Source organism: Temnothorax longispinosus, chromosome 2 (genome assembly GCF_030848805.1).
Source record: "Temnothorax longispinosus isolate EJ_2023e chromosome 2, Tlon_JGU_v1, whole genome shotgun sequence".
Taxonomy (NCBI): domain Eukaryota; kingdom Metazoa; phylum Arthropoda; class Insecta; order Hymenoptera; family Formicidae; genus Temnothorax; species Temnothorax longispinosus.
The window spans coordinates 2,055,426-2,083,374 of record NC_092359.1 but is presented as its reverse complement, the minus strand read 5'-3'; the positions used below and the strand labels follow the sequence as shown (position 1 = coordinate 2,083,374).

The window sequence follows — 27,949 nt, the reverse complement described above, 5'->3', positions numbered from 1 at the left end:
AAATTTCTCCAGTCACCAACGATCATTAATTAAGGCGCCGGTTACCATGCACTACCGTAATGATCAGTCGTGTCTGCTCGCGGGACAATTCGCCACGTGTTCGCCGGTCGAAAGTCGGAAGGGCCGATGATGTACCGATCTGACAACGAGTCCGGCAAGGACGCGCGATCAATACATGACGCAACCTGTTCCCGAAATGTCGGGTAGATGTCGTAATAAAAAGGAGTTCGTCGCACCACGAGTGACCACGTCCCACGTCCACGACTGGATTAGTGGATTATTTGGGATTATGTAGCACGCACGGCGCACGGTTTCGGTGCGGTTGCAACAGTGCGATCGTGGGTGATCGTGGGTGACGGGAGCATGAAGGGCTGACTGAAGGGTCGGCGTACGCATCGGAGGGGACAGTCGGGGGCTGACACGCCGCGGACGGATACCTTTTCGGCGGTGTCGCCGTATCAGCGACACATCTCCGGCGGGGATCGCAACGTGAGTCAGTTTGCCGTTTTCGCCCGTATAGGTTATGTGACTGCAGCGGACGGCGGACGGCGGAGCGTGCGACGCTCCGACGATCGGAGATCGGGGGATATTTGCCGCACGTGCGTGTAATAACGCACGATCAATCGATCGACGAGCGAATTTTTCGAATTCTGATACTGACAATCTCGGGTATGCGGGTGATAACGCTCGCATATCACCCTTCCACCCCCCTTTCGTAGAAATTTAAGCTCGTTTGGCAACGGGATCGAACGATGGATTTTCGCGTTTCGTAACGGATTAGATATCACTCATCACTGCTGCCGTTAGCGTAAAATTTTGGGGGGAAAACTTTGGAAACTAAAAAAACAAATAAATAAAAAATAAAAGGAATGCAATTTAAAGTTTGACTTGTTAGGTTAATGTTACTTCACTCGAAATTATCATATATTTACGTTTACGTATATATTGCGGGAAACGAGTTTCCCTCGTTCCCGAAAGTTTCTTATGTACATATTCGTAAACATGTCCTTTAAATTAATCATAAAGAAGTCAACGAAATGGGCAAAGCTAAGTGAGAAGGTCAACGGCCTTCGAGCATAATAATAAGATGTTGGTTTAAAAGAAAATCAGGTTGATTTAAAGAAAATAATGAAAATATGATATATTGTTAGTCTTCGTCCTCAACTGTAATAATTTGATATAAAATAGAATAAGTGAGTCAAGATTAAAATTATAAAAAGGAAGAAAACGTGTCCTTTTTGATTTTGGAGCATTTTTAAGTATACTTGCACACGTATATATTATAGTATATTCTCGTTTTTACGAGCAATTCTTATCTGTTGTTCTTATCAATGTTTATTTGTTAGTATATTATATGCCCCCTCTCTCTCTCTCTCTCTCTCTCTCTCTCTCTCTCTCTGTTTCTCTCTTTCTTTCTCTCTTTTTGGAAAGTTTACCTATACGATTGGGAACTTTTCAGCAAGCGACACAAACATCGTATCGTTTTTTTAAGCAATAAATAACAAAGATGAAGCAATACTTGTGTCGACTTGTGTCGCTTGCTGGAAAACTCCCATTGTTTGCAAAAAGATGTAAGAAAAATATGCTGAAATTTTCTAAAAGTTTGAAGAGAGCTGTGCAACATAACATCTTGTAAGCAAGATTGAGCAGTAATGTCGAAAAGCGATTTAACGATTTTATTGAGACAAAATAGTGCGCTGAAGTACAAAGCAAGTTATGAAGTTTCAACTTTCTCGGACGTTAGCAAAACGTCTGTTATATTTATGTCCATAAACGTCCGTCATGTAAATCTACCTCCGCAAATGCTCAGCAACAGTATTGAATTTGCTTCGAGCAATACATTTTTCTAGCAACAGTTTACGACCGGAGGTTTTATCACTGATGTACATACATATTATTGATGGAAATAATTCACATATTGTTGCTGTAAACAGCAACAATTTATATATCTTTGCTGTAAGTCCGGGTCTACTTTTTTCCAACTGAACTTCTTGCACGGTTCATCTTTTCTCTTTTTCTCCTCAATGTGAAACAGGCCTATTGTTGCAACTCAAATCGAATCGGAGTCACGCGTCGCGTGATCACACGACGCACTTTAACCCTTAAATGCGCAGCTTTTCATATAGTTGTTGATAGTATACTTAAAGAACTGGAATTCCCAGTTGGAGACGCGACAATAAGTTGAGGCTTATCCCGAACTTTTTTTTTTTTTAAGTTTTACATGTATGCAAAGCGACTTTTCGATGCTCCGCGTACTTTCCCTCCTGAAGTTCGAAATAAAACGCGCTTTGCAGATCTGTAAACAGCCCTTCTGGTTCTTCTTTCCCTTTTGGATGGAAAGGTCGTTCCAGAAAATACTCAGAACGCTACGAAAAATTGCGCATTTAAGAGTTAAATCCCGCTGCGACAAACGATTCCGAGTCGGCTCGCTTACTGGGCGCACCGACATTTGGAAATAGAGATTTTCGTTGAACGTATCGTCTATTATTACGCGGTTCGCCGACTCGATTGTGCCACGTCGTAGGGTGTACACGCATAACTTCGTCGTGCATAATTTGGACGGTCACGTACACGCACATACGGACTTCTTTAGAAAGTGTGACAGGAAGCGATAGATTAGGCGAGCAAACTTTCGTCACGGGCACAAATTAAAAGGCAAAACTGGCAAAATTGACCGTAAATTGAAAGATTCTATGTTCGCACGGAGGTGATAACGCCGAATACGCGGATCTCGCGGGACGCGCGAGTACATGGATAAAGCATTCCGGAGAACCTTCCATAGATTCCCTTCAAGCGTTATATATGTATTAATGCACAGGTCCATTTTTCGAATTGAATGATTAATCGCGCGCAGAAGACCGGTGGAAAAAGAACAGCAAAGTTAAACAAAATATGTAACGACGAATATACGAAGAATTGCGCTTTAAAAGTGTATTAATGCGTCGAACGAATAGTAACAATCGAAATTTTTACGAGGATAGTCAAATAATGATTACGACCTTAAGCTGAAGATTACTTCAGCTAATTTTACGCTAAACGCTTCCTAGTTGCGATATATCTTAGCCAACGAGAATGTTTGAGTTAATATTTGGTTAGTTAATCGTTTCCTAGTTGCGATAAGTTCCTGTGCGTCGTACTTGCGTCAATATTTGTAACGGCCACAGAGCAGATTAATATGAATCACGCTGATGTTAATATCGAGACTTATCAGACGATGGGTTCTCGCAGATTTGGCCGTGCACTCTCGACTCGGGGGAATCCCGGATGTTTTTTTTTTCTCCGTCAGCACGCGTCATGAGTATGCCGCGTGCGTTCTACGGCGAGAGAAACCGCGTCGCGCGTGCACGCAGGAACGCGGGTGCGTTAACGTCATACACGCGCCCGCTCCTCCGTGTATGTGGGACTGACTTTAAATTGCGACAAATCTATTCCAACATTTACTGTCGCAGGCATTGTCGTGCCCCGACGAATCTGTCTGCAGCGCTGACGTATACATGTTGCGCATACACAGAAAAAAAAAGAAGTGTCAAGTGAAGACTTATACACGGAGATAATTTTTTTGTCATATTTTACCGTTAAATTAGGCAAAAAAAGGTCGAGATAAGAAGCTCTTATAAGAAATTCTTAGAAGAAGATTATAGATTGTTATTGCGCATATATTTGACACTTTTTTTCTTTCTGTGCACCGACACATGTAGTTACGTTGACGCATTCTCTTTCGCTTTCCTTTCTTTTCCTTTTTGGTCGATCGGTAGTTCGTCAGTAACGATAAGCCAATCCGGCTTTTAATGTCCACCATCAGATACCGCGAGGTCGAAATAAATTCTTCTTTCGTCTCCTCCCCCCGCTCGTAGACAACGGATGGGATAAAAAAAAAACAAATCTTTGAGTTCATCTGGCACTCCGTAGCTTCAAGTGCGTAAGCCAAGTGCGTAAGCTTTTAGCAATCAACAATGACTTTGCTCTCTAAATCGGAATCAGTGAAAAGTCACTGAAATGGCATAGGACTTTAGACTGATATCAGTGAATAGTCACTGATGCATTCAATGACTATTCACTGATATCAGAGTAAAGTATGCCATTTCAGTAACTTTTCACTGGTTCAGATTTAGAGAATCCGAATGCACCGAAAAGGCTGATCATATGCAGAGCGATACCGATGATAATGTTTGATTTTACGGCGTATTTTAGGAACAGCGAAACCGCGTGATGTAATCATATTCACGTGGCGTTTTAACGTTTAGCATTTGAAAGCCGCGGGATCTCGGTGGAAGGTTTCGCCTTCCTCCCTGAAAATAATCGCGATCTGTGCAGCGTGCAGCTGAGATTGTCGTGTATATTGCGGTCACGTATAGCGCAAATGATACATCCGAGAAGCCGGACAGATGATCGGAATAAAAGATGATCGCCGGTGTCTCATGCATGATGTTGCGAGAACACATCGCGACTTCGTCGAATTACGTTTGCTCGCTTTGGCGACTACCTGCGCACCGCGTATATATAGGTACGCCTGTTATGGTGCGTCTCCACCTGCGAGTAAAAACTCTCGAGAGCAAAAAGAAAGAGAGAGAGAGAGAGACTCTCAGAGTCTCTCTCTCTCTCTTTCTCTCTCTCTCTCTCTCTCTCTCTCTCTCTCTTTTTGCTCTCGAGAGTTCTTACTCGCAAGTGGACACGCACCATTCCGCATTCGGCGAAGCCGGTAGTTTCCGGCGAAAACATACTCCGTTAATTTCGGCCCTCTGCTGACCGTGAAAACGTACGTGCCGCGTGCCGTTTCTGTAAATTGTTTGAAACGCGTGCGATTTATGAGAGAGAGAGAGGAGCTCTTCGCGATCGAGAAACGAGACACGAAACGGAGCATGCACGTATTTTCCTTATTATTTTCATCATTCCCCCGGTCGCGGTTTAATTTTAGCGCCAAATCAAACCGGCAAATGCGCAATTCTTTCGTCGACGTCTCTAGATCCCTCGCCGCTCGCAACTTCTACGTGGAAATCCCCCCGGTCGGGTATAGATAACCCTTTCCCCGTTTACGCGAGGAACTCTCAGCTCTGAGAACGCGAGATCAACTTCGTTGTAATGAATCATTAATTTGATTTTGCGGCGGAAAAGAAGCGGAGAACGCGCGGGATCCGTTCGCGGCGCATGAAACGATCCGACGGTATCGCGGATAAACGACCCGTTAGAAAGCGAGGTAGCCGATTTCTACGAGGCGTCGCAAAGCCTCGCGCGCTGGGCCTTTCTCGCGTGTAACGCCGAGAACTAAAGTCGCCGAGAACAGCAGGGCCGTTTTATATCTTGAATAAAACTGGACGGCATATCGGGGCGCGATGCCGAAGACAAGAGAAGGTGCGATCGCCCGCCGGATTCGCTCGCGATTTTCCACTTTGCTTGTCGAAGCCTTCGCGCTGTTCGCGCAGCGACCGTCGATTACCCGAAACCGCGCTGTTTGCTCGACGCGACCGGCGGGTTTCTCTCCCGCTTTCCATCTTACTACGCACTTTAAGCCCCTTTCCCCATGCACGGCGGGCACGTGTGCGTACGTGGGCCAACGCACGTATTACCAAAACTTATGGGAAAAAAAAACAACGGTCGTTCGTGCCTCGTGTCACGTTTCACGATGCGTAAAGCCCTTTGCACAATGCCAGGCAACACGCAATAGGAACAGGAAATAACCAAAAAATTGTTAATTACAACCTAAAAATTCGAATGCTATGATTGGTTGGCAACAGGCAATAGGCATAGAATTTCCAACGTGACGGAAACTCTGTGCCTATTGCCTGTGTCACTGGTTATTCTGCATTTATACATGATTTCTGATTTTTATTCCCTGTTCTTATTGCCTGTTGCCTGGCATTGTGCAAGGGGCTTTACGCACCGTGAAACGTAACACGAGGCACGAACGACCTTTGTTTTTTTTTTTCTATAAGTTTTGGTAATTGCGTTGGCCCACGTACACATGTGCCCGCCGTGCATGGTTGTCGTCTGACTTTTGTCAGCTCCGAAGAGTCGTTGATTTGTAAAGAAAAGAACAACAATAATTGTCCTAGGAAAACTATCCTGAATAGGGTAGGGAGGGACTTTTTGAATCATGATGTTCTATATAGTTATATTCTACATTAATTTATTGTTAAGGCCGATTCGATGTTTTTACTTGTCTCAGTCCCCCTTCCCCGCCCCTCCTCTCCAAGCTCTTGGAGCCACTTGGTTTGGATTTTTATATGTCTTGAAAATTTGTTTAGCTGTTTTTTTTTAACTGACTTAAATAACCTTTCTTTACCTTATCTTGAATTTTGAAAAGAAATGTAAAGTTTATCTCTACTTGCGCAATCAAAATTCTTGAAGTAAAATATTACTTCCTGGTTATATACCATTTATTTTGAAAGTATTGCGATATATAAATTTGAATTTTAACATGTATCATTTTATCATTTTGTCAATTAATAGCGTTAGGTATAATTAACCATTGATTTATACCGTAGTTCTTCTGTCGAATCGAGATGGATCGTCTTTCTGAATTATTTTGTATATAGATGGAACACATCAGACAATCGACTTTGTACCATCGTTTGAAGTACGAGAAATATGCGTGTGTATACCAAGAATTACAAATCTACGTAGTAGAAAAGAAATTTATTGTCGTAAATATATATGTGCGTAAGAAGCTCTCCCCCAATTGTGTTTCTCTGTCATAAATAATCGATTAACGCGAATCGGGATGACGCACGCGATAATGTGATGATACATATCCAGGAATTGCCCATATTCATTTATCTACCAAACAAAGTTGAACCTCTCGAAGCGCGAGTGAGTTTTGCAGAGGTTTGCGAGAGGTTTGCGAAGTCGATCGTCGGCGAAGATACAGTTTGAAAAGCAGCGAGATGAATGCTTCGTCGGCCGGAATCGCGCGCACGAAAGCATTTCCACTGTCGACGTGCACATACGCACGATGTACAGCATATGAAACTCACTTCTAATCTAATCCTATAAGGGATGTTAAAATAGCTTCAGGAAAGTGTTGTACCGTCTCAGCAGTATATGTCCTGCTATACTACGAAGTACAGCACGTAATTTCCGAACAATTTAAATAACGATGATCCGTGTCCAGATTTTCGGTTACTACTTACAATTGATTAAACAAAATAAATTTGGCATTAAATGACCGTTCTTAATAATTCTTTTTTTTTAATTGGAATTAAATTTGTTTAACGCATTCCAGTCAATCTCTTTTTGAACAGTTGATTTGAATAATTATTCTTATTTTAATTATTTGAATAATAATTCGCTTCTTTTTAATCGGGATCAAGTTTGACTTGTCGCACGACATCGTCTTCTTTTAAATCGTCGTACAAGCTGAAAAGTTTTGCACGCATGCATTACTACTTTTCTAAAATGCGCCTGCGAATTGCGAAATTGCCAGCCGTAACGATCGGATGGCTTACAATAAACAGATCGTGCGTACGTATATATATATATATATATATATATATATATATATATATATATATTTTATATTCTTTGCAGATCGTTTCGTTGGAAATAATTGTTGGTTAGTCATTCGTAGTAAACTTTTACGATTAAAGCTGGATATTAGCATCGAATAAAGTTTGTGTATTTCGAGTCGCAATCGTGCACTATTTTGTGGATACTGATCACGGATCTCCACTTTAATTCCTACAGTTGAACTGATGCCAAATACTTTTTTACTGCTCACTGAATTCTGTGTGCTTTTAGTTGTAACTTGCGTTTGAATTATATAGCGATTATTATAAATTAAAATTAAATTTAAATTCTAAATTTACACGATTTATACGTCATAAATATTCACAAGAATTCCATTTACAGAGAAAAAGACATTGACGACTTTAATATTTAATATTTAATTTTACTTACGAGCGCCGTTATAGATAAGAAATTATAAAGAATGCGCAGTAACGAAATATATATAGATAAATATGTAGCTTAATATATAGCATATTGTGTCGTTTCTTTTTCAAATCAGTATTGTGTTATTGAATTTTCTTGCAACGCGAGAATAAAATTATTCGTGCATTTACTAACTTTTGACATTTGTCAGATTACACAAGTCTGCATAATTTTTGCATGTCTACATAAGAGATTTTCAATAGTGGATTTCACATGGAATTGAAGGTGTTCTTTAAATAATTTGTTTCGGTTAATCACATCATTATTTTCATATATTTTCTTTTCTTTTAAATTTATGTATATTAAAATTTTGCGTTTCAATGAGTTGTTATTTGAAGTCTCTAGTTGAGTTATATTGAGTGGTATTGTGATCATTTACATGAGTGTGTCACACGAGCAGTTCGAAGTGACGTGTGTTTCAAATGTGCGTAACGGACAAGGGTTGTGGTTGAATTTCTTACCGTGGAAGAAGTGAGTCCTATTGAAATCTATTTGTATTTCAAAAATGATATTAACATAAACATTTCTGAGATGCGAATAAATTTCAATGCTGCGTTCAACAGAAAAAGCGACTCGGCAAGCGATCAGTAATTTTTTTTAAATATTGGACCTTGCCTTTAGTTCTTCCCTGGATCCAAGGGTAGAAACCAATTATAATAAAAAAATTATTGAGCCGCTTTTTCCGCTGAATGCAGCCATTGGAACTCACTTCTTCCACGGTAAGAAATTCAACCGTCCTTTTTGTCTGTTACGCACATTTGAAACATAGGTACCTACTCCAGTTCGAACTGCTCGTGTGACAAACTCACGTAAAGGACCACAATACCACTCAACACCAGCGCTCATTAAAGCGCAAAATTTTTTTTCTATAACGCCAGATTTAAAAAAAAATATTAGGAGGCATTACTTTCGTACTGATCCTCGTATTCATTTGCTAAAACTCGTTTATTTTACGTGACGAAAACACACCTATATAGGCTTTTCCCTGCTCCGCTGCAACGTGACGGCAACCAACCTCCTTAACCAAAATAGCGCGCAATTTGTTGACATTTTGATTATCTAAATTCATCGGCATTATTATATTATATATTTTCTAGCATCTTATAGGTACGTCAATAATAAATCGTACGATAGAGGATTCTCCATTTCTTATGTTATTACGTATTTTTACTATTATTATTTTATCTCCATTGTATTATAGTAGAAGGCCCCACTAAATTCGTAATAACAGCTATTTGCAACTATAGTAATTTTTGTTGGTACAGCATGTATAGTAAGTATTTCGAATGTTTAAACCAATGGTCATAAATTATTTATATAAATCTACGGAAAACGTTACATAGATTGTATGTACAATAGCTACATGAATAATGACGTTGGAAAAAAATTTACAATGTTTTCCACAGATTTACATATCTATATGTATATAAAAAATCTCTCTATTTTTTTATTCTGAGACGATCGCCGAATTTATCTAAAAACGCACTCGTAAAATGAATAATATAAATCTTGTATGTATGATGCGTATGGATACATAGCCATTATAAATTGGAATTAAATTTTTATATTGCGCGACTCATACGTCATAAGTATTATAAGAATTTTACTTAGAAAAAAAAAGAAACTGTGCGAAGACTTCAATATTTAATATTTAATAAAAAATATTTTATTGCTATGCCTCGATTATGCTATCGATTGGTGAGGTCATAAAGGTGCCTCTTCACGTTGACGCTCGACGCTCATTTTCAGCAAGCAAAAAACTTCAGAAATAATATCTTTTATTTAGGGCCGGTTGTTCCAACCTATTGATAAGCTACCTGATAGTTAAATCACATGTCTATTATATCTTTGTCCAATGTAAAGGATAAACAAAGACATACATATGATTTAACTATTAGGTAGTTTACCAACAGGCGGAGAACAACCAGCCCTTATATATGTATCCATAAAATATTATTACTTGAAGATATTACTTGAAAGTAATTAATCTTTTACGTATTTTGAAGTCTATGTTTGATTGTACTGGCACGATTAACGACGATTCAGCGACGACGCTGAATATTCAGCATCTCATGAATTGGCACCTTTAATGTCTTCTTATCTTTCACTTGTTTTACATTTATATCGTTCGCGTAACGAATTTGAATATTTAAAGTCTCGGCGCGCGACTTTCGATGTATCGCATATCGACGTTGTTCATTTAGATATTGTTATCGAAGCGACGAATTCCCAAACGCGTGTCGGGACGTGTCGGAATGAAGAAACCATGGATACGTCGATTCATCTGAAAACATTTTTTTCCAGCAGATCGAGAAATTTCACAAATCGCATGAAAATTGCGCCATTCGGGTCGGTGCGTGCACGCGACTGGACGCGTCTGCGCCTGCGCGCCATCCCCCGAGTGCAATCGAGCGCGCGCGGAGACGGCCGAGAATGCAACGCGGCGGCAATTGTGAGCGTCGTTCACGGCCGACGGTGACCGACCCGACGGCCGACGAATTTGGAGGGAGGGTTTAAATCTCTCGCGTCTACGGCGTCAGGCCGCAGATCAAAACCGACACTTGGTCTCTCCACGTGTCTATCGCCGGGTGGCCGGGTGCTCCGTTTGCGGTTCTTCCGCTTCTTCCTACATAGTTGAGTCGACGAATTCGTGGGAACAGTTACGGATCCGTGCGAACGTGACGTCCAAATATTTTCACCGTCGAGAAGTCGACGTGCTCGCACACGCGTTTATCTCGTCGACTTCGTGGGATTATAGGCAAAGATTTTGGAAAATCAGGCGATCGATAAGGCACGTTTCGAGAAAATAATATTTTGGCCGTCGCCAGGCGTCGAACCGTGCGCAACAGCGCCGGATATCGGATTGAAAATCCACGGATTGTTATTTTATTTTCAAATAAGGTATGTATTCGTGCGGCTTCCGTATTATTTTTCGACTGTTAATTTTCTTACTTGATGTCTTCTGATCGGATATCTGTAATCCAAATATATATATATACTTTGGTACTCCGAACAGTACGGATACTGTGTGCTACTCAGCTTATACAGCGTTAATTTCTATTTCGCTAAATAGACCTTTGATCTATCTTTATTAACGTTTATACAATCAATTATTTTGATTAAACTATTAAAAATTGAATTCCCGAGACGAAATGAACGAATCCTTATCTGGAGACAAACAATACTTATACTTTTATTAAATATTGTATATTTACAGAGGTAAGTATTGTTTGTTTCCAGATAAGGGGCATTGATGAAAATATTTTTTATTAAATATTAAATATTAAATGTTAAAGTGTTCAGTTTCTTTGTTCTTATATAAATACAATTCTTATAAATACTTATGACATATGAGTCAAGCAAATTAGAATTTAATTTTAATTCATAATGGCTACAATCTATGCGCATTAAATATAAGTATTTATACTATTAAATATTAAAGGATGAAATTTAAACCTTGAGTAGTTAAATAACATTTTGTTATTTTTAACTACCATGTGTGTCGAAATTTATTATTTTAACACAAAACAGTATTATTTTAACTCTATTGTTTTAGTTAAATTAATGATATACTGAGTAGGAGCAGTGGTGACCTATATAGAAATTGTTAAAAATGACTCATTGTTAAATCGAATATAATTTGAATTTGAACTACGAATTCAAGTTACCTTCATTCATCGCTGGATGTGAAAACCTGGTCGTTCTCACGTCTGAATATATAAATTAACTTTTATATCGGTAAATTAATGATTTATTTCTGGGAATAAGATACTATATGACAGCTCGAAAGACATATTTGTTAACAGAGAAAATTCAACCAAGTCTATATGCCTTTATTTATTATTAACGTCAGAACTTAATTCATTTTCATTACTGTTTTTTTTTATTGTAAATCAATCCGCCCTCAATGAAAATTCAGTGTCTGATTGTTCACACAGATATTTTTATATTTAATATTTAATGTCTTTTTTTATTAAAAATTAAATATGTTAAGATAAAATTTTACTCGAACAATACAAACCGCATTCGCTTGGCATATTCTACGTTTATTATCAATTTTGCAATCATATTTTAGATTCCGCGGATTGTAATCGAGCATCGACGCGAAAATAGAATATACATATACAATATACATATTTATAAGCGAGAGTCGTTGAATTTGCAAACTTCTAATTTTATTCTTTTTCGATCGAACGTCGTCCGTATATATAGTTAAAAAAAAGTGTTGCTTTCTCGCTGAGGACCGACTATCGCTAATGAAAGGCAAATTGCATAACTGATTTTTTACGTATGGCTTTTACTGGCTGCCGAAAAAAGAGATAAAGCGCCGCTTGTCAGTTAGCTGTCTAAAGCCCAGTTCCACAAACATCGATTAACTTTTAGCCTTAGGTTAACTTACTCTTTGTCTCTTTCTAAACGTCCCCCTTAGAAAGAGACGAAGAGTGAGTTAATCTAAGGTTAAAAGCTAACCGATATTTGTGAAACTGCAGGGTCTAATTAATTACGGAACCATGTACATGCAAAGTAAATATCTGTAATAAAGATACGTATCGCTCGGAGCACAAGTTCGGACTCGGGCTCCGCGCCAGAACCTTACAATTAGAGGAGCTTGTTGGAGGTTTAAGGTCAGAACACAATACAAAAGTACAGGCAATAGAAACAGGGAATAGGAATAGAATGGATTGAGAGAAATATGGCTTTCGATAGGTTGAAGATCTATTGCCTGTGTTATTCCCTGTTCCTGTTGCCTGGCATTGTGCGAGGATCTTTATTCGTCAGAGACGGACTCCCGATTATCCTAAATAGACATTTGCCACCGGACCTTCTGGGCTTCTTGGGACATTTATCAATCTTCGCAGGTCAATCTTAGTGTCAGAGTATGCCCCGGCTACTCATTAGTCGCTCCGACACGAGGAAAAAAAAAGAAAGGGAGAGGGATGATAGAGAGACGCGCCGGAGCACGCACTATTCGTTACGCTTCGTCGAAGAAAGTAAATTTCATTTACTTCAGGGTCACCCGGTCGCGGGAGAGAAACGTATCGCGGAAAAAGTGAGCAACGTTGCATTAATGCGCCAGGAGAGAAGTGAACGTTCCTGGAACGTGAAGAAGTAAAGAAAGTAGCGATTCCTCAGCGTATATAGTAAAGTACGGGAAAATTCGCCTCTAAATACACTATGACTGACGAAAAGGGAAGTACGAAAGAAAGAGAGAGAGAGAGAGAAGAAAAAAGTAGAATATGCAGAACGTCCGAGGAATATACGCACGCACTTTCTCTCTCGATTACAGATATCGAGGATTGAGTAAAAGGAATGTCCCTTTTTGTGTGACTCTCGAGAAGCCGATAGTCCTCGAGCAATTGAAACTGAAAGAGGAATTTGTGTCAACTAACTCGCTTTTTACTTGCGATGCGATCGTTTATTACTTATGTTTTATTTTTATCCGATATATAATTTTTGTCGCATTTTAACGTGATTTAATTCAATGAATATTATATTTTGTAATATAAATGACAATGCAGATATGTATAGCTATATTTTTATTTGCAGAATTACAACTTATATATTGTGATAATTATGATAAAATGTGATGGAAATTATTATTATTTTTTTTTAATACAAAATATAAAGAAATATTTAAAATCTTTTACGAGAAACACTTATAAAGTTATTGCTCATTGAGATGTTTTATTTTCTTTTTTAATATATTCCACACGGTTGCGAAGTTTATGCAACAAGTCGATTTTTAAAAGAATATTATACAACTGATAATTTCGCGGCTCTCATATCATATTTATCTCGTTTCAAGTTTAAGGGCCGGTTGTTCCAACGTGTTGGTGAACTAACTAATAGTTAAAGCATGTGCTTTGTTTTTCCTTCAAATTAGATAAAGGTAGACATATGATTTAACTATTAGTTAGTTTACCAACAGGTTGGAACAACCGGCTCTAAAGCGAAAGAAATTTCGAAGGTAATCAATATACATGGTTCCCTGCATAATTAGCGATGCATGTTTCATGCAGCGACTGCCAATCGAACCTACATTATCTGTTTAAGAGGTGTGTATCAATTAACATGTGTAACTAATCCTTTCCAGCACGGTCAACCAATTTATTTTTAAGCGTTTCTCATTCCTATCTATCGGCAACATTGCCATTTCGTGGGCAAATAATTACATTGCTGACATATATAAATATGTCTAAAATGAAAAATATAAGTTCTCTACAGAGAATACGTGACAATATTAAAGAATTTGAAAAATTTTAAATATTTTGCGATATTTCCATCTTGATGTCCTATCGCATAAGCTTTTTATAGATCTGATTTTACAATATCACTATAATTTTCACTATTATCTTCTACCATTTTATTTATAATTGTGCGCAATATAAGTTTATTGAGCGTAAAATATATATATATATATGGAGGGATAAAAGTCATAGTGATTTAAGTCCAATTTTTAAGATATTGACTCGTGTGCATAGTTGCAATATATACAATATATAAATTGCATCTATGCACACGAGTCAATACTTAAAAAAATTTGACTTACATCACTATCTATGGCTTTTACCTCTCTCCATATATATTACGCTCGATATACATATACATATTAAAACTATATAGGATAAACGATAACAAATTGCTGTTAAAGAAATTTGTCACTTTTGAAAGGCCTAATAAATTTTATTCCCAAGAAAAAGAGTCGTGGTGAAAAAGTTGCATATTGTTATGCAAATGTGATTAATTTATTTGTTTTATATCGAAGAATTAAGTTAATTGATTTTAATTAATTCATGTAAACGTGACAATTTTTCAGGCGACAATATATACTCTTTATAAAGAGCACAGATCGTAGCCAGCGAGAAAAGTAAATTCCGCGATAGTTGTTAAAACTGAGAAGAGGATAATGATCAGTCAGGTGTGTAGAAATACTCGCGCGAGTACTTCTCGACACTTGGAAAGTCACCGACCTTGACAGACATTTCGAGTCACGCCGGTGAATTAGTGCTCTTTCTCCGTAGTCGACAACCTGTATCATTACTGTATATGCATAAAAAGATCTCGGCTATCCGGACAGATGCGTTACACAGGACGCTCTAGAACTTGTACTTTGCCCGCGATTAAAGGGTCACCCTGCGGAGCATGCGTCCTTTCCATCCGATTCACCCCTCGAGGACTTACTGATTCGATGTTTCGAATGTGGGAATGACACATTTATGTGGAACCAAGTCCGCTTGATTTTTTTCTCAACGATTTTTTTTGTCCTCGAGAGGCAACGATCAACTAGAAAGCGAACCGGGCTGCTTAAGATGTTCAAGAATACGATTTCGTAACACGCTGTAACAGTGTTATCGGTCGATCCCTCCGTGTTGTCATCCAACTCTTGCAAAGATTTCGTTTAACTGGCCAGTCTAGTAGAACGCATTAGGACGGATTTTTCGCAAACTCGAATTATCTTAACGATGTCGTAATATATTCATGAGATTCAGATTTCATTTTTTCTATTCTTGCGTAATCCCGTAAATTTCTTTCGGGCAGTCGATATGCAGATGCTATGAAGATGAGAGTGACAAAGAAAATAAACAAAACACATGTAAATCGACATAGAGCTTGTGCAAACGGTAGACAATAAGCAGTGGGAGTAAAAGACAAAGAGACAATGAGAATAGATACGAATTGTAAATTTATACCGCATCTTATTTGTATAGCTTGGAAATCCACTAGTTTATACATGTATATACATAATTTTACATACACATAATCTCTTTATAAAATTAAGCGAAAAAACATTATTACCGTACTTATTACTGAGCTATTCCGAGTACCCCATTTAATGACATCAATAAAAAGTACCGTAATCACATTGTTCAGCACTTTCGATTTTAATGATTTCCCAACATTATTTTAATGTATTTTAATGTAATTAACTTATATAATTGCCGAATTTTTCAACAAATTTATCTAGTATCCGATCTTATACAATTCGCAGTTATTTTTCATATCGTTGCACGTCGATTGTACGCGCGTTCCATAGAACGACGTAATGATATAATAACGTTTTTCTAATTCTCTACGTGTATGCTTGTATGAAAGAAATACGAAATAATATGGAAATAAAGTTATAAAATATTTCTGAGAAGTATTTTATAACTTCATTTCACACAAGCACACACGTAGAGAGATAAAAAATTATATTTCGTTTTATATAGAACGCGCGATAAAATCGACGTGATACGACATAAAAAATAACTTCGGATAACAGGTATAGAATAACTTGTATAAGATCGGATAACAGGTATAGAATTGCTGAAGAATTCGGCAATTACATAACAATTATATAAGTTAATTGGCTAAAAGCTATTATACATTTGTTGACACTCGAAAAAGTGATGCAACGGTCACTTTCCCCAAACCTGGGCGTCGTCGTCTGCGCCGCATGCAAATTACATGTCGGCATAGACGCGCGCGATCACGCATATATTATTTCACTCTCGAAAGAAACCAGTCAATTCTCACGATCTCTCATCAAAATAAATGGAAAGTAAACCAAGAGAATTTAAGAAATAAATGTGTTTGAATGAGTTCTGGTGTAAAAAAAGACCGTCGCAAGCTGATATATTGAGTGCGAGAAATTGTGCGATAAAAGACGATCCCCTTTAATATTTTCGCTAAGGAAAAAATTGACTCCAGGGCAACGATCGCGTAACTTTTCCCCTAGAAACTTTCGGAAACGTGAAAAGTGAAAAATTTCATATGACTATATATCTCCTTCTATTCAACACCAATAGAATGAGATAGTTATACATGAAACTTTTCACTTTTCATGTTTCTGCCCTACGATAAAAGTTTCGTGATCGCTACTCATCAGGATTGACCAAAGAAGCGCGCGATGAATCTTTAAAATCGCCCGTCTTTTCTCTTTTTCTCTCGATAAGTCTTTAAGATTTGAAACACGCGATCAATATGTTGCAGATTTCGGAAGAACTTTTTTTTCACGAGAGCCATCAAAGATGCTGGCTCACGTATTCGAAAAACTGGGCCGGTTCTGCGCCGGTCATCCCTTGGAGGTGATCGTGACGATCTTTACTTTGACGGCGTGTATGTATAACAGGGAGACTAGAAGTGGACAGGAAGGGGCACGCGGGGAGGACTTGCTCGGTGCCACGTACTGCCGTCACAACAAATGCAATACTATGGTGAGCAGAGATCGTCGTGTGAAATTCCACGCTTCGATCATTTTCTTAAGGACGTCAACTTCTGTCACGTAAAGTCCTGATTTTTACGATGTTTTGTATAGGTATATGAATATGTTGTATTAGATCGAATTATTAAAAGATACTTATTTACGAGGGTCGGTACGAAAGTAATGCCACCAAATTTTTTTTTTCTTTCGAATCTAGCGCCATAGAAAGTTTTTGCATTTCACTGAGTTGTTACTTGTAGTCTCTAAGTGGCATTATGTTAAAAGGCGTTGTAATCAGTTACATAAGTGTGTCACACGAGCAGTTCAAACTGACGCGTATGTCAAATATGTATAGCAGTCAAAGGGCAGTGATTATATTGAATATTCAATTTCTTATTGTAGAAGAAGTGAGTTGCATTGAAATCCATTTGTGTTGTTAGAAATTTTTATGACATAATGACGAGAAAAATTACTACCGACCCTTGTATATTATTTCTATATCTTATGAAATAATTGTGTGTGTGTGTGTGTGTGACTGTTGGATTAAACAAAATTTTTATGTGCGCTACTGTTTCTTTTAATTAATACTTTTTTGTCTACTCTGATAGAAAAAATTCCTAACGTATGCATATTGTTCGATAGGATCTAAAAGCGGCTGACATTATAGTGATGACGATAATACGTTGCCTGGCGGTGCTATTCACTTATCATCAGTTTCGCAATTTGCAAAAAATGGGATCCAAATACATTTTAGGTAAGAAAATTAATAACGCTTAAAACAACTTTCATTGTTTATGTATTGTTATGTATTATTACCTACATAATTCATTATAGAATAATGATTTATATTGAAACTGCATGTAAAATGTATTGAGTTTTGCATAAGTTTCTAGACGATTACGTATTTGCACAAGAAATTTCTCATTATTAATTCTAATTATCTAGTAACGTTAAAGTTTTATCGCAAAAAGTTGTTGTTCATACATTCGTTACAGTCATACAGTTTATTATTACGTTGCTTGACAAACATATGTATGAGAATTAAATTGAAAATTTTAATTCGTACAAGCTGTTCGTAGATTACACTGTTCAACAAAAATTCCTTTTTTTTCGAGCACAAGAACGAGAATAATCGTTTTCCGTAGTCTTTTGAACGCTGAATACGATAGAGCATTTATCAAATTGCTCTATCCACAATTTTTAGAATTTGCAAAAAAGGACTATTTTTTAGAGTAAAAATTGGTCTAAAATAAGTCTGAAACAATTTTTTAATTTAGACATCCTGAAAAACCCTTAACATAATTAAAAAATATTTTGGCGTTTTCTCTATTTGATTGAATACCATATCGATCCCAATTCACTTATTATTATTGTCAAAAATATTTTATAAGTTAATGGTTTATGTAAGTAATGGTCATGTAGTCGCAACTTTGAAGCAATAGTTAATCTATGTTTAATCATCAATATCTTTTTAACCATGATCGACACAACAAATTTCTTTTAAGAGCTGAAAGTCTGAACAACATGCTTAATTTTGATTGTAACAAAACTTATCCAACACGTCACACAAATCGTAGTTATAATATACCAGAATACACTAAAATAGTCTTTTTTGCAAATTCAACTGCAAATTTTTAAAAATTATGACACGGTAGAATAATTTGGCAAACGCTATCGCACTCAGCGTTCAAAACTACAGGAAACTATTATTGTCATTTTTGCGGATTTTTCTTTTGTGGAACAGTGTTATTTAACAACTTTAGACCTTGAACTTTGAAATATAATACTAGACTATATATATAGATACATTGAATTATCATAAATACGCGATTTATATTAAAACCGTTCGCGAAAATACGAAATGAATCTCAAATAAGCACGCGGCGAGAGAGTCAGACGGCACGAATCGGACAACAGTGTTCCTTTCGATTTTACGCTTCTCCGGAAGTAGGATCTTTCTCTTTTTTCCATGATTACTACAGATCGATACACACCGGTGCGTCGACGACGGAACCATTCGGAACAAAATGCGTAATAATTATGCGTGTCAGGACCATTGATAAAACCGGATCCTCCCGAGCGGCGCGTGAAAGCCCACGACAGCGAACAGTGAAAGTCTCATAGAAAGTGACAGCGTTTCGTCCGGTGCGTTATGCTCGATTACTGAATTCGGTTACTGGGAATTCTTTTTACGCCATTTAACGCTTCGCGTAACGTTATGCGTGCAGATAATTTAATTCGCAACGAGAACACGCGCCGCGTAAATGCAGAACTGCGTTCCGCCGATGACATTGACACAGTAATGACCGACGAGAGATCGTTAAAGAGGTAAAATACTGAGTTATATTCCCACGGATAGGTACCCTGCACATAAAAATCCTTCCGTTCACTTACTCGTGAACGAACGAAACACGACGAGAGCGACCTGTCTTTTCCTTACACGTCCTTCGCATCGAAATCATGTCGGTTTCATCGCAATTTAACACACTTAATTTCGATTATCACATACTCAACAGATTTGTCGTATGCGTTTCAGGTATCGCCGGCCTGTTTACCGTGTGCTCTAGCGTGGTATTCACGTCCAGCGTGATGAATTTTGGCCGCAGCGATTTCGCAGACTGGAGGTAAGCAGTTGCGGTTACCGTCGCTTTATATACGAGGAGACTATAATGACTTCTCTATCCGCGCGATATTACAATGAAACGTTATTACTCTTCTAGGGACGCTTTAGTTTTCTTTTTGCTTCTTATCGACCTATCAAAGGCCGCGACATTGGCGCAGTATGCTCTAAGTTCGCGGAATCCAGAAGAAGTCAAAGCAAACATCGCGCGCGGCATGTCTCTGCTGGGACCGGCCATCACTCTGGATACCCTCGTGGAGACCCTCCTGATCGGCATAGGATCCTTATCGGGCATCAGGAGGCTAGAGATCCTCTGCACCTTTGCATGCCTCGGGGTGATCGTCAACTACATCGTCTTTATGACGTTTTATCCGGCCTGCTTGTCGCTCATACTCGAGGTATAGCTCAATTTGATGTTCTCATTTGAAACGACTCCTTTCCCCGTACTTTTACAAATCGAGTATTCCGTTTTAAACGCAGAAAGCGTAACGTAGCAAAGTTGAAAAGCACAGATTTAAAAGATTAGGTCCATTATTGTTAGAGAAATCCGATGCTATCAAGTATATTTAACGTACATCATTATACAAATACCATATAAGTTCTTTTTTTACTTGAGAATAATGTAAGCGTCGAATTTGGCAAGATTTTAGAAATGTTTCAAGGCCCCCGAGATTCCAAATTTAGAAAATCGCCAAAAAGACGAAGAATTTAATTGTCCAATATCGTATGCGATAAAAATTATATACTCATTAAATTTGTATTTGTGTAAAGGACGCTATTGTATTACAGCTTTCTCGCGGGAGTAATAATATGAGCCAACTGAGCGCAGACAAATTTATAATGCAGTTAAACGAGGAGGATCAAAAACCGAATCCTGTGGTGGAGCGAGTCAAAATGATCATGATCGCCGGCCTATTTGTAGTACATGCCAACAGGTATACATTTTTATTGTTTCTTGTGGTGATATAACAAAAAGAAGGGATCTTTTCCTTCTCCTTTTCCTTGATGCAAACTTTAGAATATAAAGCGGCTATGTACGATAATGTATATGGTACACACGCGGCGGAGCAGGAAACCGTGGCCGAAGAGCTATTGTATCTGACCCTCATTACTTTTTTTATGTTTACGCCGTCTTTGTCAAACAGTTTGTGACGCCTAATTTTGACGTCAGGTCAGGTTCATCTGTAAACATTAGCATTTGGATATAGACTTCTATTCAATGAAGTATCCATATTCAATGAAGCTTTCCACAGGAAGCAAGATCTTATCGAGCAAGAAGTTTGGACGTTTTCAAAGAGTTGTCGGCTATCGCAGTACGAACAAAATAATCTCGCAATGGGAAAAAAAGTCATTCATATGTATAATTTCATCATTCTCGTCTCGGATATTCTCGAGTGGATATTTACAAAGATAAGATGCGAAATCGAATGGACTCTATTTCATAGAATTCTAAATATATTTTTAGAAAAAAATTGTGACGGTTTTTTTTAATCGAACTGCCATTATAAAAATTAAATAAGTAAAAAAATAAATAATCTCATATATTAGTTTGGATGTAACCTTGGATTTTCACGGTTTTACGCTTTCGACAAAAAACAAATAAATCTGAAAAGTCATATTTTAACATTAATTCAACATGACGTATGTTGTTATACAATTTCATCTTTATGCAATCGTAGTTATACAATACGTAAATATTTTTCATTTAAAGTATCGAGAGTGCTACGTTTTTGTACCAGATCCGTGTGAATGGCAAAGCGTATTTTAATATTGCATGAGAACGTTAATAATAACTCGTGTACAAAAGGACTGTCGTCCATACAAAGTAAAATGAGAGTCCAAAAATAAATGACATTATAGGATGGTGGTGGTGGTACAGAATACTTCGAATATTCTCTCTCCGTTGTGCTACCAGTTATCATTCTGAATTATAATACGTTTTAGTTTGCGAAAAACTGTTGTTGCGTTCGCTTCGTGGGCTTCGTATTTCGTTCAAAACGACTTTCTCTCATTTGTCCATTAACATAACTATCATTATATTGCGGTGTATACATTGAGGAAGTTTTTACGTAAACATTCTAATAATTTTTTTTATCTTAAATATTTTCACACAATTACGATTTGCGGTCTCAATTGTCATCTTGTTAGGATTGTGCATTTACATCTATAATTTCCATATTGCATTGGAAGAGTTATATTTTATAGTAATAAAATATCTATTCTCTGCTTTATATAATTATCTAGATTGTTTTAATTTATTTATAATTTAGATTTATGTTAATTGTCTGTTCCATATTACAGCCGCTGGCCCTTTAAGAGCGAAGAAGCCGAGTACACGACGAGAAGGGCAGCGACATCCACGAGCTCGGACGCGGTAAACGGTTCCGATCACGAGAGTTCCGAATTGAAGGAACACCAAATGACTTGGCTATCAGCCAGCGCGGACAACATTGTGATATTGATACTGGTGTTAGCGCTGGCGATAAAGTTCATCTTCTTCGAGGATAGAAGCGATGTGGTCGCCAGACGAGAAGAGGAGGAAGAGGAGGGCGAGGCGAAGGAGATGACAGTGGAAGAAAAAGTAAAGCTTCTCGACGGCTCAACTAATCTGGACAATATGGATATCACGATGAATATGTGGTTTCAAGAACATTTTGGCGTAACATTACCGACGACCCAAGAGCCGGTCTTTCCTCTGTCCGGCGTGGGTGGTGGCTGGGGTAATGAGAACGATGTAGAGTGCGTTGACAAGGAGGTACAGACCGACGCGATATACCATGGTGCGAGCAATTCCGAAATTGACTCACCGAAAAAGTCCGAAGCTCCCCGGAGCGTGGAAGACTGTCTCGAGATATATAAGTCAGAGGTAAGAAAATAATATATAATGATAATAATAGATAATAAGATAATAATATGTAATGTATTAGTATATGTATAATATAATTATATATATTCTCGTATGTGTATATAAGCTTGGAGCCAGTGCCTTGACGAACGAGGAGGTGATACAACTGGTGAAACGCAAGGACATAGCTGCGTACCAGTTGGAAAAAGCGGTAGGAGACTTTGAGCGCGGTGTTGACATCAGGCGTCTCGTCGTGGGTGACGCCGGAAAATTCACCGAGGAAATGACCGACTTACCATACCGACACTACGATTACAGCAAGGTGTTTGGCGCCTGCTGCGAAAATGTCATCGGGTACGTCCCGGTACCGGTTGGTAGCGTCGGGCCGTTGCTGATCGACGATGGAGTACTACGCCAGGAGTACTACGTGCCGATGGCAACGACGGAGGGCTGCTTGGTGGCGTCTACAAATCGCGGCAGCCGCGCGCTCTTGAAGTGCGGCGTGACCACTCGCGTAATTACGGATGGGATGACTCGAGCACCTGTAGTGCAATTCCCGAACATTGAACGCGTGGACGAAGCGATATCGTGGATAAAACAGCCGGAAAACTTTCAGAAACTAAAGGACAGCTTTGAGGAAACCAGCAGATTTGCTCGACTGACGAAGATCGACCCGAAAGTAGCCGGCCGGGACCTGCATCTACGCTTTGTCGGCCCGACCGGTGACGCTATGGGGATGAATATGATGTCCAAGGGGACGGAGAGGTCTCTGCAGACGTTACAGACCTACTTTCCGGACATGGAGATACTCTCCCTCAGTGGGAATTTCTGCACCGATAAAAAGCCCGCAGCTGTCAACTGGATTGAGGGTAGGGGTAAAACCGTGGTGAGCGAGGCAATCGTACCTGCGGACGTCGTGTCGCGCGTGCTGAAGACCTCGGTGGAAGAACTCGTCAGGCTCAATATCAAGAAGAACTTGATAGGTTCAGCCTTGGCAGGCAGCATGGGCGGCTTCAATGCGCACGCCGCAAATATCGTGACCGCAATTTTCATCGCAACTGGACAAGATCCAGCACAGAACGTTAGCAGCAGTAACTGTATAACGGTGATGGAACCGGGTGGTGTGGACAACAAGGATCTGCACATTACCTGCACGATGCCCAGCCTAGAAGTCGGCACAGTGGGCGGTGGTACTGTTTTGCCGGCGCAAAGTGCGTGCTTGGCGATGCTGGGGATCAAGGGTGCGCATTCCACGGAACCCGGTCTGAACGCCAAAAAACTCGCCCAAATCGTTTGCGCCACCGTACTCGCCGGAGAGCTATCTTTGATGGCCGCGTTGACTTCCGGGGACTTAGTCAAGAGTCATTTGACGCATAACAGGTACGTGACTTGAGCGTTTCATTGAATTTATACTTATATGTTTGGAGAAACTAAATGAGAAATTGAATGCGGTATCATTATTAAAATCATTATTAAAATTTTTAGAACAATTTTCTCTTAACATGTAGATACTAATTATTAAAATAACTGAAGAAGTTTATTTCCAAATCATCTTGAACTATTAATTACTGTTAATTTTTTAAGCCCCCTGGATATGGTCAGCCGAGAACTCTGCGTTGACGGTGACGACGTACCGTCGTCACCATCGTAAGAACTCTCTCCAATGGAGAAGTCTTTTGTGACATGTTGACAACCTATTTTATTGTGCATGCTATTTCTTTATTATTCGCTCTGCGCTTGTGCTCTAACGTTTAACGTATTCGTGAAAGTCGTAAAATTGACCGAAAAGTAAGATTTGCATGCGGAAGGAACGTTTTCACCTCCTTTCGATAGTCGTTAAACGGCTGTTTTTCCCGTATGTTTAGGCTTCGTTTTATAGCTGTTTGTTTATTGTCGAGGGAAAAGGGTAGTTTTCGGTCAATTTCGGAAGTGTTCTGAAACGATCTATAGTGATGTTTTATTGAAATGTCTTTTTATTTGAAAATAGCATGCACAACAAAATTGGGTGTTTTCCTCGCCTCGATAGTAAGAATCCAGTATGGCCGCGGTGACCGTCCAGGAGCCTTAAATATTTTCTAGCAAGTAACTGATTTGCACGTTTCTCTTTCTGTTTGCAGATCGTCTGTCGAAGTTAGTAACCCGGTGCATACTACTCACAGCAGTAGTAGTAGCGACAACAACAGGCTAACTGTGCCAAACGTTTAACCGTTTTAAAATTTTTGTGTAGACTTTGCGCAAAAATTTTTAGTTCGTGGCAAATATGTATTTTCATAATTTCTGTATGAAGCGGCCTGTTATTTACGTATCGTTTCGCACCTGCCTCATTAGTGTTCCAAAGAAACAGTTAGTCAAGAATGTTTCTGCAATATGCGATGAGATGTAGGTCGGACTATAATGTGTATATTATGTCTATGTATATATGTATATGGAAAAAGAAGTGACGGAAATGATCAACTGTCTCTTCCTATAGTGCTTTAATGTAAATAATGAACTTTTTGATTGTTTCGAAATGTCCATTGTATTAATCAGAATTTTTTAATTCGTTTTTTAATTCCACGAATCGAACGCTGGAATCGAAAAACGAGCACGTGCGAATTACAGCGAAATAAAAAAATGAGACTTTTATCTGTATTATTTATATGTTGCAATGCATATGACTGTAATATATAATTATTGCATTGTAATTCATGTTATAATGCATAAATTGTAATTATATAATCGCCAGATCTCTCTGATAGGCTTCGAAAAATTGCAATACAATAGCGATAATACGATTTTAACTGACCAATGTCTTAATAAGGGTTAAACACCAACGGACAATAATTAGATTATGCAGATATTTTCAACGCAATCGCGTCTTATGTCATCTGTTTAGATTTTCGTCTCGGTTCCAACAAGCGTACAATTATACATTTATTTATTGTAATGATAAACATCGGATTAAATATAAACAGATTAAGTTTTCGCAAAAGAAAAAAAACTTTATTTTAATCTAATTGTCTACGTGATATCTACAAATATTGTTTAAGCAGCATATCTTCTAAAACATTGTTCTTTTTAAATAAGAAAAAAATATGCAAAATTATATTACTCCAATGTACAAAAAATAGCGAAATAAATATAATAATTTACATCTTTCGTAATTGTATATAATTATAGGTAATTTTTTTATAACGTAAATGAAATAAGTATAATTTTTTAACAACATATTCACACATGGCGGGAAAAACTTATGAAATTAATAACAAAATACATAATTTATCATATCTTTTATTTAAATTATTTCGTGAAATATAAAAAAAAGATGTATAAATAGAAACTGCATTGATCAACAAAATATTCCGTGCATTCAAATTTTCGAGAGAAAAAACAAATTTCTTTTTCGAGACTCATCTACAAGATCATATTCAAGGAAAAATCATATTCTCTCTCTCTCGTATAAAGTGATATCAAATTGACTCATGCTATCGCGAATGATAATATTCGGGGATTCACATTTTTTCGTACGTTTCCTCATAATCGCACGTCGTGCAAGTGTGCGTATATGTATCATCCTCTTCATTGTACGTGTCTTCTCCAAACTCGTGAACGTGCGACGCTTTTGTTGTCTTATCGTACAACGAACTTCTCACTTGCATTCGCAGCTGTTTCATCTTCACTCATCCGCAAAACGTAAAACTTGTTTTAGCAACGATATACGACGTCATATTTAAATCACTTATACAAGTTAAGGTACCTTCTTATTGAATTTCTTGATCTTAGCTCCCGCCCGCTTTTCATCGCGCGCCTCCTTCTCCTTCAACAGATCCTCTTCCGAACCCCAAACTTCCAAAGCCCTCTGTTCTATCTGCAGATGCAGGTACAACTTCATCTCGCCCCAATTCGCGTTGTGAGGATTCTTTCGCACGATATACTTTAGCACAGGTTCCCGTCGATCGAGATCGCAATCTTTCAACAGGTATTCTTGTTTAGCTTCAGTTTTGGTGATTAAGGAGTGCTTTCCCTCTTTATCCCTAAAACGATATATATAACGGTATAATATTCGCGACTTCTCATTATCAAGAGACATGAGGGAGAGGAAACCAGATACCATATAAATGAAGCTGTTTACTTCAAATGCCGCTCTCATACCTGCATTTATCACAGACAGTTAGATCGAACGTTTGCAAAAGATATGAATCTCCAAATTTCTGCTGGCACTCCTCACATTCGTTAAATTTACCAATAACTGGCTCTGGCTCGGTTCTAATTTTAAGCTAAATAAATATAAATGTTTATTATTGTATAACGTAACAATGTCATGTATATAATTATGTATATACGTGTCCGCTACCATTTGCTGTTCTAATTCATCGTTTTCTTCTATCAGAAAGCCACCACCACTGTCGATAACACGCTGCCCTTGTACTTTTATCATTCTTCCTTTTACAGAGTCATCATTTTCCCTACAACCACATTATTAATAAGAACACGTAAGAATCTAATCAAATTCTTAAAGAAAAAAAAGGTTTATTTTAAATCCAAGACTCCAAGATCAAAGAATTGAGCTTTAAAAGATGATTGCATTACAGGCAAATACATTAACAAATATCTCATGTATACGCTTGATACACACCTCGCATATGGATGAGCTACAACCTTAGATTTTCTTAACAAGAGTGCTCTCTGGCGATTTCGTTCGGCTCTCTCTTTGAGCTGCCTCTCCGTCTCCGTGTTGTCTCCATTCTTGTTAGAATTACTTTCCATATTTGCGGTTGCTGTACTAGCCATTTGTTAACAAATAAAACATCAAATCCCCATGTGCGTTTTGTGCCAATAATACGTATTTATACGCTTTTAAAGGATTATACCCTGAAAATGAGCAATGTATAATCGTTTGTTTATACCTTGAGATGATAAACATTCAGAGGATACTGTGTGTAGAAATTTATCTGAGTATCTAGGCTGTAAACAAATTCATCAGAGGGGTCAACGTAATACCTGGATAGATCAGATAAAAAAAATCAAAATTTTTGATGGTTTTAACAGACCGTCGAAAAGTGTCATATCGCTGATGTTTGTTTGAAACGTTACACAATTAGGATTGCATTAGGTTGCGAAATCAAGATGCAAAAGTAAAGGCATTCCGTAATAGCGAGGTTACTCAGTTTACTCACCGACATTTCGAGTCATCCATGTAAAACTTTATGTCATGCAGCGAAAACGACATTGAACTAAAAGGTCCGACTGATGAGTTATGATATTAAATATAGTATAAACGGAAATAATTAAGGCCTAAGTTATTCACACGGGAAAAGCTTTCAGCTCATCAGATATGTGCCGATCTGTTCGTTCCAGCACTTCCAGCTGATTTTTTGCACCTTCTGCACTTCAA

General features: G+C 38.1%; 2 protein-coding genes across 4 annotated transcripts; one reads left to right on the top strand and one right to left on the bottom strand.

Moving 5' to 3' along the window:
- The first annotated feature begins 56 nt into the window (after window positions 1-56).
- Hmgcr (HMG coenzyme A reductase) lies at window positions 57-25,198 on the top strand. 3 transcript variants are annotated; one of them, XM_071770879.1, is made up of 9 exons: window positions 57-489; window positions 16,900-17,123; window positions 17,753-17,864; window positions 19,647-19,734; window positions 19,831-20,128; window positions 20,520-20,665; window positions 22,032-22,596; window positions 22,703-23,955; window positions 24,160-24,686. In XM_071770879.1, the coding sequence occupies exons 2-9, from the start codon at window positions 16,938-16,940 to the stop codon at window positions 24,224-24,226; spliced, it is 2,715 nt and encodes a 904-aa protein (XP_071626980.1). In that variant the 5' UTR covers window positions 57-489; window positions 16,900-16,937; the 3' UTR covers window positions 24,227-24,686. The 3 variants fall into 3 exon arrangements, with proteins under 3 accessions (XP_071626980.1, XP_071626978.1, XP_071626979.1); XM_071770877.1 differs by lacking the exon at window positions 24,160-24,686 and adding an exon at window positions 24,693-25,198 and having other exon boundaries at window positions 60-489; XM_071770878.1 differs by lacking the exons at window positions 57-489; window positions 24,160-24,686 and adding exons at window positions 10,446-10,827; window positions 24,693-25,198.
- A 631-nt stretch (window positions 25,199-25,829) lies between these two features.
- Xpac (DNA repair protein complementing XP-A cells homolog Xpac) lies at window positions 25,830-27,938 on the bottom strand. Its single transcript, XM_071770920.1, has 6 exons — window positions 27,732-27,938; window positions 27,191-27,426; window positions 26,909-27,020; window positions 26,707-26,831; window positions 26,312-26,588; window positions 25,830-26,228 (listed from the first exon to the last, which is right to left on the bottom strand). The coding sequence occupies exons 2-6, from the start codon at window positions 27,343-27,345 to the stop codon at window positions 26,067-26,069; spliced, it is 831 nt and encodes a 276-aa protein (XP_071627021.1). The 5' UTR covers window positions 27,346-27,426; window positions 27,732-27,938; the 3' UTR covers window positions 25,830-26,066.
- Between the last annotated feature and the right edge of the window lie 11 nt (window positions 27,939-27,949).